Consider the following 11,716-nt stretch of genomic DNA (forward strand, 5'->3'; position numbering starts at 1 on the left):
AATTCTCTTGATCCGCCCCTGAACATGCCTAAGCCTACACAATTTTGTAAGTGGCTGTCTCTCTTGAGCTCACATAAACAGTTCTAAGGCACGCCTTTCGAAAATGTAGACATTCCGAACTCAATAAATGTTTTGATGTTGCTTGTAGCCATGAAAAATAATATTTCACATATTCATAATACTGTACTTATATTTTGTGACTATAGCTTTGGAAAGCTTAGTGCTCATTCGAGGTTGACTTAAAATATCTCTACAGACAAATTTAGTTCTTGAAACTTCTGTTTTTTCAATCCTACCTGGTTCTTTTCTTTCAAAAACCTCCTCATGTTCACCGTACGTAATTGATCCAGCGGTTATAGATATCACTGGCAAAGTGCCATCTATGTTGGTGTCGACATGAAGTTGGCCTTGCTCATCAAATCCTAAGAAATCTTGAGTAATACGAACAAAGTAACCACCATCTACGCTCACGTATGCCTCACGGTATAACTTGCCGCCTGAATGAATGTTGACAGCAAACAAATATAATTGTAGTATCATATTATAGAGAAAACTTTCGTTCCTTCATGGTTCTATTGGGATAAGTTCAATTATGGTCGGCAAACATTTGATTAAGTATTGACACGGAGATTCTGCATTCTATTGCTAATTGTGTGTCTACAGCGCTTTTTGTGTTACATTCAGTACACTATGTGTTGAAGCAAACTTCACGCGATTGCAAAGTACTCAAAATAAAATTAGGACCTACACTATAAAGTGGCAATATAAAACACAATTACACAGTATTTCCTTATAAACGATACGTCGATATAACATATTTAGACTAAAGTCCGCTATATTGCAATAGGCCTAAATGATAATTAGCTCTAAATACAAAGAGACCTTTTGGTATTTAATAACTTATTCATCCGCATTATCTGAGATCAAAAACAAGGCACGCAAATGAATCAATTACCATTATAACTAGTAATTGGTTCAGATTACACCTTAAGCGACTTTGAGCAAACGTATAAAGCATGTTAATTACATGGCTTTATAAATAATACCACTGTTTGCCGAAAAACATTCTTTTAATTCAATTATACTTTTTAAACCCGATATTTAAGGTTCAATCATCACCGACGTAAGTAAATGAAAGAATTAAGTTTTAAAATATTATTATTAATAATAATAATGTCATCTTATTAGGCGCACGTATCCATATCTTGGTAGAGCTGCTCGCGGCACCGTTTTCCACCTGCAGAGTTGAGTGTAGATGTAGCCTTTTTTCTGCATTATTATTTTGAATTAATTAATTTTATTTAAATTATTTATTTATTTTTATGTATATTTATTTATGACAGACCTGACATAGATGGGAAAGATAGGAAAAATAAGATGCACACTCTTCGGGGTCACCATCCATCACCACGTACCCTGGCGCATTTCCGGACCTCTGCCTAGGTGGCTCGAACAAAGCGACTGGAAACACATTTGCCCTGCCACATCTAAATATAATCACATATTAATCTCGCCCCCTTCTCTGCTGCTACCCAATTTGAATTTAAGATCCTTAACATTTATAGGCATAATAGGCTGTAAGGAGGAAACATCAGTTCAGCTTGTCTAACTCCGTTGGAGCAAAAACAGTGCGACTGATCTTAACACAATGCTTTTGGTGACTCGTTCAAAGCTAAACGTGTGTAGTTGAGTATTTTATTTCATGACAAGTGTAGTAGCAGCAGCAGTAGTAGTAGTAATACAGCAGCAGCAGCATACTACCACTAACTAGGTAGTATTCATGGTATGCTACATAGTATTGTGGACAACCTGAAAAATTCTTGGTGTGTTCTAGTGGTTGTTGTAGGCCTACGGTAGTACATTTCAGTTTTCATAATCCGTGTTTTCTAACCTGTAAGCTGGAACCCATTCAATGCTTTGTCTGTAGATACAGAGAACATCCACCCCATGAACTCTCCGATTGTCGAAAGAAGCTGCATTGTCAAACCAAGGTCCTCATCGAGGGGACTCACGGCTACGTAAGCTCTTCCCTCTCCAAGTACAACGAACGTGTGAAGATCAAGATCAGAAAAGGTTTTGCCGTTGATGTTGCCACTCACAAGTCCGCTTACCCGAATATCAGAACCTAATGATTATAACATGAACAACGACATTTATAATAAATATAATCATTATACAGTAAATGTATATTAATAGGGCAACATATAATATAATAGGCATAGTTGCTATGCATTGCATAGTAATAATGTCAGATTACATCCTATATATTTCAAATTAGGACTTGCTTTTAAGCTAGTAATTCAAGAGTAGGTTACGTTGATACAATATCCTACTATTGTTGTTTATAGAGAAACTCCAATAGTACAATATTCAGATATAACCACAATGCAAATTAAACGAGCACACAATAAGGACAATGAGGTCGGTGTTTGCGGTCTAAAGGCAGTGATCCAGAAACATTTTGTCTACCAATTTGATCCAGTTTTACATTTTAAATAGGCCAAGTTTAGTTCTTTAGGTGTATTCACATATTATATATTCACAAAAACAAGATACAAGTAGATTTCTATACCGAATGAAACCTCGCCTCTGGTGAAACTGAACCAGCATGGGTGTAATATTTGAGTTTTAAATGAAACTAGAAAATGTTTATAAAATAATGATTTAAGTAAAACATTAAAAATAAAAATTAACACATTAAGGAAAATAATTGAAATTATAAATTAATCTAGAGAATTAGAGGACATATTAGATGTCAAAATATTCATATTATTGTATGTTGGGGTAATTGCTAATTAAAAAAGGAACAGAAGTAGATATTATCCTCCTATTATATTTCGGATTTAGGTTCTAATCTTGGTATCTCAAGGGGCGTGTAATAAGCCCAGCCTTCAGAATGTACATGAAAATTTTAACATCATGATTATTATTGGTACTGCAATTTGAAAACTAACGCATTGCTAAAAAGACTGATGTTACCTTCTTGTAGACATGACACACCATTTCCCGTGTAACCAGCATTGCAAACACAACAGAACCCGTCACTGTATTTTTTACACTCTCCATTACACTGGCTACAATCATCTTCGACGACATCTGCTACAACAGAACCAACAAAAACGTATTGGTTATCTCCTTTCTAACAACAGCACACCCAACAAAAACGTATCGGTTATCTCCTTTAACAACAGCACACGTTAGGAAGATAATTAAAAATGAATCCACCATTTTAATGAATAAAAATTAGTTATCATAAGAGTAGTTAATAATTTTTTGAATTTTATGTAAGAACGAAATAATGATGTATATAATGGCACAAATGCCTACTTGGAGTTTTATCGACAATACATGCTACTTATGTCCTAGCAGCATAATAAGCCGTATTGTACGGTAATACGCCTACATGTAGTAATAAATATTATTCGTTATAATATAGTTAGATACTGTTTCATAAAGTTTCAGAATGTATATTAAGTAATTTAAATAATGTTCAACTTGTCCGTAAAATGCATTATATAGGATAGTCGGCCTATTTGAGCACTGTTTCTATCATTTACCCCTATATTTTTTCCCAGTGCTAACTAGTAATTTTAATTTATGATGTTGCTTTACTATTATTTCTACAGCGTTTTTCCTGAATTCTTTTATATGGCCTGCATTGGTTCTTGGTGAGCCTACCTCTATTGCTGGTATCAGTCGAAGCTGTAGTTGATATGAAAGGGTCTGTTTCTGTCGGAACGGTTTCTCCAGAACCATCTGGCTCATTACCGCTATCTGGTTGACTAGTACCAAATGCTCTAAGGTCGTATAAAAACAAACCAGGTAGGCCAACATTGGATTCTCTGTAAAAGAAGTAATTTAGTATACTGTAAATTTGTGTATAACTATATGAAAACAGGAGAAAGTCGACCTACAACAATTTGAATTATGGGAAGTGTTTATTTGTAACAGAAGTTGCTTAATGTATAACATATTTGGGAATGACGAAAATAATATTATGCTTCTCCGCTGTGATCAAAATTAACGTTCCCCTATCAAAGGCTTTACCAAGGTTCTTCCCCCGTACTTGTTGTTACAATATTGTTATCGTAGCTGTAAATGTGATACGTATCATATGTTTTTAATGTATACAGAGTGTGATTACCACGCAATAAGTAGCGTTAATAAATTGAAAAAAAAAACCACATTTACAGGATACAATATTATTGGTTTGTCGAATATAAGCCTAATGTCATATTAAACATACAATCATAATTACATGTTTGCACTGGCATGACAGTAAATTGGAAATCTTTAGTGCTCAGCATCCTAGTAATTAATGTGGGCGTAAATCTAAAGCTAACCCATATTTTCTCTTTGCTCCATTGTTTTCATAGTTGTCAAATGAGTACAAACAGAACACACGCTTTCTCGTCGTGGCCACCTTCTGTCCCATCAAATATCACCGAATAAAATTATTTATGTTGTTAATTTGAAATCATCCATTTGTCTTCATTCATTAACGAGTACATAGGACTATGCTTTGTCAGTGTTAATCCCCTTTTCATATCTATGTTTTGTACTCTCGTGAAACACTGAAAATGTAGGCCTAAGACAGTATGGGACTGACAGGGCTCGACGGTTTTTATGGCGAAATTTTGTTGATGTGCCGCAACAACAAAATCTTGATATTTTACTATAATAAAAAAGCAAGAGATAAGCCCAAAAAGTTATAGGCCTATTTGTAGTATTTGCTAGTTCGTTATAATTATTATCGGATAGGATTACAGCAATTCTAAAAAGAACATTTAGTCTGAAGGTTTAATAGTTTATCACATTAAAAACGATAGTTTCATCGTGCTAGAAGCAGGTATTGAGACAAAAATCAGAAATATATATACATATCTTACATATCCAAGTCGAACACAGAAGATAAGCCTGAGCCAGGTAATAGAATGTATGAACTACCGTCACCCAGCGTAACACCTGCCTGGGGGAAGCTGGTGGTTCCCGATGGTACTTGAATCGGGTTTTCGTATTGGAACATGGCGTACGTTGACAAGCCATCAGTTGCTATGACAAGTTGGAATGTTACGGTCTAAAAAGAAAAATTTCACGCTATCTTTAATGATTTATTAAATTATTGTTTATTATGAAATTATTGTAATTCATTTCAATACTGCTAACATTATTATAAATATAACATATTCCTACCGCTGACGTTCCTTTCTGTAGGACGTCTTCCCAGGTAAATATCAGAACACTTTGTGGAGTAAAATCTTTACTGAGATATCGGTAGACGTCGTTTCTGGCTTTGCGAAGGTAATCCGTATCAGTTGAAGAACCATACCAGATATACCCATTGTCAGAACTATGATAAAAAAAATACATAATGACAAAATTATTAAATGTATTTAATAATAACAAATGTTTAATACATTATTTTCTGTAGTAGGCCTTACAAAACACTCGCTTGTGTTAGCTTAATTTAGAATAATACATTAGTTGTGTATGTGAATGGTGTCCATTTCGTAATGATACACGTACTGAACCTGTACTTTGTAATATTTTGCTCCTGCCTATTTCAATATAAGCCTAATCTAGCCCTAAACAACATGCCTAATGTTTTATTCGCAATTTGTAATACAGTAAGTTTAGCGGTATGTGTAGGACTGAAGGCTAGGTGTAAATTAGACAAATTAGGGGCGTTTGAGTTAATAAATTAGAAGCACTATTGAGTCGTTCAAAAATGAATGCCTTGGAATTTTGCATTAATTACCCTTAATCATGCAATAAAATTCCATATTTTGCTCCAACCGGAATTTGTGATTGCAATATCAACGCTGACATAACTGTGATTGATTTTAATTTTTTAATCCATTGTCCAATACATACATTTAAAAAGTTCTGCAATGATAGGCCTATATAGTGGAGTGAAATAAGGGCTTCATCTCTTCTATAATTACCACTTCCTATAACTTCTAATTAAACGTCCTCAAGAGATTGGGCGATTTCTTTAAAACCTACACAACATATTGTAGACTTAAGAGTAAACTAGTTTAAATCCCAGGACCATGGGATTAGAAGGCAGCAGGCGTTGATGAGTAACTGCACTCCAATCCAACGTAAGGTATCGTTTTTTAAGATATATATATTTTCAAGCTAGGATATTACATATTATTATATTATGTCTCTGTGTGTTCTCCAGTATCTGAACGTTCTTATAAACTACCTCCCATTCATATTCACCTTTGTATTTTTTCTCTATGTGTATCCCTCTGTATCAAACACTTACGGTATTGGAAAAAAAAAATAGCTCATGCCCATATTCAGTAGAATGCATGTTTATTACGGTATTCAATTTACGTTTTCTTTTTCTCTTTTTGATCTTTTTTCTGCTACGTCTACCATTTTCAACACAAATCAATCTGGTGTAAACCATGTCAGAGTCGTTTTGTGTACCTGTAAACAGGTGGGATGGCCGGGTTTCTTTTCAAAACGAATGCTGTAAATTTTGGGAATATGTAATATAAAGCATCAATCTGTATCATGGAGTATATTAACTGACATTAAATCATCTAAACTACTGTATAAACCAAGCGTGTTTTTAATTTATTTTGCTGCGTACGTATGTCTATGAAAAGAAGCATGTGGGCTTGTTTTCGAGGCTAATATTGGAAAACTAAAGAGGGCGCTTCAATTCATGATGGGCTTTTTCTCGAGATTAAGCCCACGTCTGGGCTTTCATTCGAGGTTTTACGTTATTACTACAAGCAGAATACAGATGTAAATAAACAGAATTCGGTTCAGTGTTATCTTTTTATTACTATGATGTACTGAATTATTATTTTTTATTGGAGCAATGTTTTCACACTTAGAGACTCTTCTTCTTTAACATTCAAATTGCTTAGGCCTATGTATAAAATAATAATGATGAAAAGATACGAAAACACTATCAGCAGCAGAATGCTCAATGGTATGCCAAAGGAAAAAATAAAATAAAACAAGGATTCAACAGTAACAGTAATCAGCATTAGGCCTAAATCAAGACGGTATAGATTAATGGTCAATGACTGTATATTAAAGATCTCCCTCCATTTTTTGGACCGCGGTTTTCATGTTATTATTGGAGACATTAACATAGCCTACAGTAGTTAGGCCCTACCTTGATGGATTAATTGATCTGAAATGCAAATGGATGAACTCTGTCAGATTAACTTCGATCAATAATAGGTACATCTTTCAAGTAGTCGATCAGTCAAATAAACATATGGCTCCAGAATATATTACGGACGGTAATTAAATCATATTCTACCCCGTATTGTACAAAACATAATCAATTCAAACATTTTCTGCGCGAGTGATTAAGATTTTAAGGACTAATTACCGCAATACCCACACGATCCTGATTAAAGTTTCATCTAAAAAAAACTGTAACTGACTTTATAAAAAGATGATTATAATTGGCATTGAGGAAACAAACAACACTCAACTATAACAAATTAGTAACAGCAGACAGTTGTTGGTATCACAGTTCAGTAAGCAACTGATTAAGTTCACGGTAAGTTCAAGCAGAGGAAAATATTTATATCATTTTTCGCTCGGATAGTCCCATACAAGTATCAAATTCATTGTTTCAATTTCTACAGAGAGCTCGTTGGAACATACCGTTAGTCATTTCAACTGGAAATTATCAACACTTTTATTAAGTCACGTGTGACTTATAGACACAAGGATGTATCTCGTGTGAGTAAACTGAATAGAAAGAATGCTATTTTTAACAATTCTGTCCAAAAAGGAGAGAGGGGTCATTCTAAAAATGGGCGAATTTTATTAATCTACTTAGAGTTAAGTGCATACAACAATTGAAGTTAGGACCTCCTAGATAGATAATTTAATTGGCCTGTTTCAGGAGCGGATTTATTTTTTTGGGGCCGCCCCGCCCCTCTCCCTTATTTGGAAAGAAAGAATAAGAAATTATTGATTGCCCAACGCCCCAGAAGTTATTTCCGGGCGTCCAGATAACAAAAATTTCCTGGGGGAATTCCCCGGACCCCTAAGAGTAGTGTTGTCTCTCGACCCCCTCCCCTTTTGCGGATATCTCTCAATCCGCCCCTGAGTTATTGTTGGTTGACTGGCTTCCTATGCCTTTCGGGTCCCATCTTTGTGTATACATTATTTGTAGATTATTACAAATTCGTGCCAATTAGCCGTTCCAATTAAAGTAATGAACTCGATGTAATTATTAACTTCCGACTAGACAATAATAGAGCTTACGGCAAAGAAAATGCAAAACAAGTTTAAAATATAACGGAAATTAGTTTCCCTAAATCGGCAAAATCTGGAGGCCTACTCAATGAAAGTCCATAAGTTACCATGCCCATATTTCCACACATTGGGTATTATTTGCGATATCAACCGTTTACATATAAGATACGGGTAGTCAAAATGTGATAAGAAACGATTATATTGTCAATACATATAAGATTCTATATCAACTGTATAATGGAAACGGCATGCAGTTTATTGGAATTTGAAGAGGCCCTTCCATCATAAAGTTAGCCTCATTTAGGTCGTACATCTCAATGAAACAATAAAATAATCATAAAGTTTCAGTTGGTGTTAGACCAATACAACGATATTATAACTGGGACTATTCTACGGATGAATGACCGTTGTAGAAACCTTGCTCAATGTACTAGGTTATCTATCTTGGCATCGGGATTATAAAGATACAGTATAATACAAATATGGAAATACAGTCCATGGTTGGAACAGGCAACAGTAGTTTATAACCTCACACAAGTAGCCTTCTGTATATATATTGGCATAGGCATATATTACTATTAACGTTTATTTGAGCGAATATTGAATTTGCTATAATTAATTAGGCTATAGTGTTACTACGTTGTGTTCTTATCCTTATATTCGAATACGATTTGTATGTATATGATCTACTCACCTCGTATCTAAATCTGTGAGGAATGGAGCGATCAACTTTGTTCGAAAATCTGAGAGATCAGTACTGAAATCAATTGGCTGCTCACCAGTGGGCGTATGCTCAAATTTCAAAAACCCATCGGTATGTACCTGTTAAAAAAACCACCATAGATGTTAAAATCATATAAAAAAAAATACAATAAAGATATAATCTGCAATTTGCCAAAATTTATTGAAAATCAAAATTAACGAGACCTTTGTCTCGAAAGGTAATGGAGATGATCTTGGGTTCGAATTTCGGTGGATATTGCTTTTTTCTTTTGTTTTAAACTATTTATGAAAGTATAATACATACTCCAAGTATTGAAATACACGCCATCGTGTTGGGATTCAATATTTCGACATTAATTATGTCATCATCAGGATTTCGACATTAATTATGTCATCATCATTCCTGATGATGACATAATTAATGTCGAAATATTGAATCCCAACACGATGGCGTGCATTTCAATACTTGGAGTATGTATTATACTTTCTTAAACTATTTATGTTCCTTTTTGTAGGATTACTTATGTTTTCCGAAGTTAATGTTTAACCACCAAAATACCTTTAACCGTTCAAATTTCTTTGCAATGTCGGATTGATCTTAAAAGCTATAAATAATAGACGACTGCCTGCCTTATAAAAATGTCATAACCCAAGTATGCGCAAAAAATTTAGGAACTTGGTTAAAATCAAGCTAGAGTAGTGTCACATCAGTTTTTCGCAGACCAGTCACCTAGTAGTACCATAACCAGTAGGCCTACAATAGCCAAAAGGGGCCTAGATGATCGTAACAGGAAATATAATACAGTGATATTTGACTTCCAATAGAGGAAGGGGAGCACGATGAGATGAAAAGCAGGAGCAGAAAACAGACTGGAAGAGGGGAAGAAACAAAAGATTGAGAGGAAGAAGTATACAACATTTTATGGAGAAGTGTAGCGCAGTTGTAAAGCTGGTCACTTGTTTGTCACATCATGTTCTCTCACTGTATGTTAAGTTGGTTCATGGTGGTTCGAATAAAATTAAATTAAAACGTTAAAAATCCTAGTAGAACTATTTTATCGTTTTTCTGATTATGACGTCATTTGGTTTGATTTGTGAAAATATTTTTTTTATGTATACACGATAAATAGTTATCGAATCGTGCTAATGTGAAAACCTCTCATATTCCTTTAATTTTCTATATGAACAATTGCTATTTTGAGCTTTTTATCTTTGATCGATATCGTCATAATGTACACAGGTCTTAATGGCCCTTTCCGGAGTGACAACAGGGCCAGGAATAAGCGCGTGCCTTACAAACACACGTGTTGTCCCACGTATAGTTTTTACGGTGTCGTTTTGTAGGGCCTAGCAACAATATTCAAGGGGCGGAACTTTAGCGGAAAGGTCTGTTATTATGGATAGATGTCTTAGCGTGATCTCAGACTCTGTATAAAAATAATATAGCTAACCCATACCGTATACAGTTCAAGTTCTGTGTTTACACATTTTGGTATAACATAGGCCTAAGTCTGTTTGAGAATGTCTTTACCTTGTTCGAGCCACCACATAAAAGAATGATACGTTAAGTTGGCAAATATTAGGCTACCTCAAGGGTATGATATGAAAACAACCAAAGGTCTTTATAAATGTCGGTCATTCCTTTGTGAACTATATGAATGATAACTTACAATTTAAAAAATTTGACGAATAAGCTATACTGATGTCATTGTTTACGTAACTTAAAATTTGATCCATTATTTATATCCTGTTATGTCTGAAACATTTTCGTTCTCATTGTCTATGCTGCCACATCCGGTATGCAATACAGTACAGACATAGGCCTACAACTAACTATAGGCCTAACATCTACCACGGAGGCATCTGCCAAGGCCTATACTGGTGTAACACGTTTACTTGAAAGCGGGGTTACAATATCAGCTCCCAAGTAAAGAAATCACTTCTTTGGTTGCAAAAATACAATGAGATTTCATGAATCTATTCAGGCTTAATTGAAGCCATGGATTTGCAGTTTTAATGGGACACGGGTTTTAGCTGTGCAAAGTCCGATTTCAAAGTCAACATCAGACGTCTTGCTCAAAATTAGACATTGTGGGGTTTATAATTGCGCTTTTTGTTTTTGTCGGAAGCATTTTCTTATGGATTATCGGGAAATAAGCATTTAGAAATTAGGAGATAATTGCGGTATATAACATCCATACATCGCCAGTAGCGGGCCGCTATTGACATTGTGTAACTCTATGCTTGTCTCTTGGTCATTCAATATTTCTTTTGGTGGTTTTTTGGTTCACCGCAACATTTTCTCGGCGTCCACACGGAAAAATAATGGATAAAGTACATAAGAAAGAAATCACGGTACCCGCGCCTCATAACCTTCAGAGTAAACTGCTAGCGCCCTGGTCCGCTTGGCTAGCGAACAACTGTTGCATTTAGGTTTCTCACATTGTTGTTCATAAATCGGTTCTGATAATTACTCAACAATAACAGGTAGTTAGACTGACGGAATAACCCAGTTGTTTGCTAATTGGTTGTTTGTGGAGTGTATGGTCTACAGAGAGAAATAAAATCTCGATGCACATTCCATTGCCATAAAATCGCTGTTAACATTTCGACTAAACGTAAGGAGTCGATTGATTCAAGCAAGGAACCATGACATAGAATTGTCAATCTAAATATTTCACAGCCAAGGAGGTGACAGGCAATGACAATTCAAAGTTTATTAACCTGATGACAATCACCTGTACTG

At 35.0% G+C, this 11,716-nt stretch overlaps 1 protein-coding gene across 5 annotated transcripts in view; it reads right to left on the reverse strand.

Moving 5' to 3' along the window:
* LOC117107716 (nidogen-1-like) overlaps positions 1-11,716 on the reverse strand; it is a 26,529-nt gene that overhangs the window by 13,947 nt on the left and 866 nt on the right. For 4 of the 5 annotated variants that reach the window (XM_033249446.1, XM_033249451.1, XM_033249449.1 and 1 more), the window contains exons 2-8: positions 8,942-9,069; positions 5,194-5,350; positions 4,890-5,077; positions 3,679-3,842; positions 2,980-3,099; positions 1,892-2,125; positions 297-497 (exon numbers count right to left, since the gene is read on the reverse strand). In XM_033249446.1, coding sequence (XP_033105337.1) covers positions 297-497; positions 1,892-2,125; positions 2,980-3,099; positions 3,679-3,842; positions 4,890-5,077; positions 5,194-5,350; positions 8,942-9,069 — 1,192 coding nt within the window. The remainder of the gene's footprint in view (positions 1-296; positions 498-1,891; positions 2,126-2,979; positions 3,100-3,678; positions 3,843-4,889; positions 5,078-5,193; positions 5,351-8,941; positions 9,070-11,716) is intronic. The other variant, XM_033249447.1, reaches the window with a different exon arrangement.

Source organism: Anneissia japonica, unplaced genomic scaffold (assembly GCF_011630105.1).
Source record: "Anneissia japonica isolate Jap-2015-1 unplaced genomic scaffold, ASM1163010v1 scaffold287871_len1641731_cov197, whole genome shotgun sequence".
In the NCBI taxonomy this organism is placed as follows: domain Eukaryota; kingdom Metazoa; phylum Echinodermata; class Crinoidea; order Comatulida; family Comatulidae; genus Anneissia; species Anneissia japonica.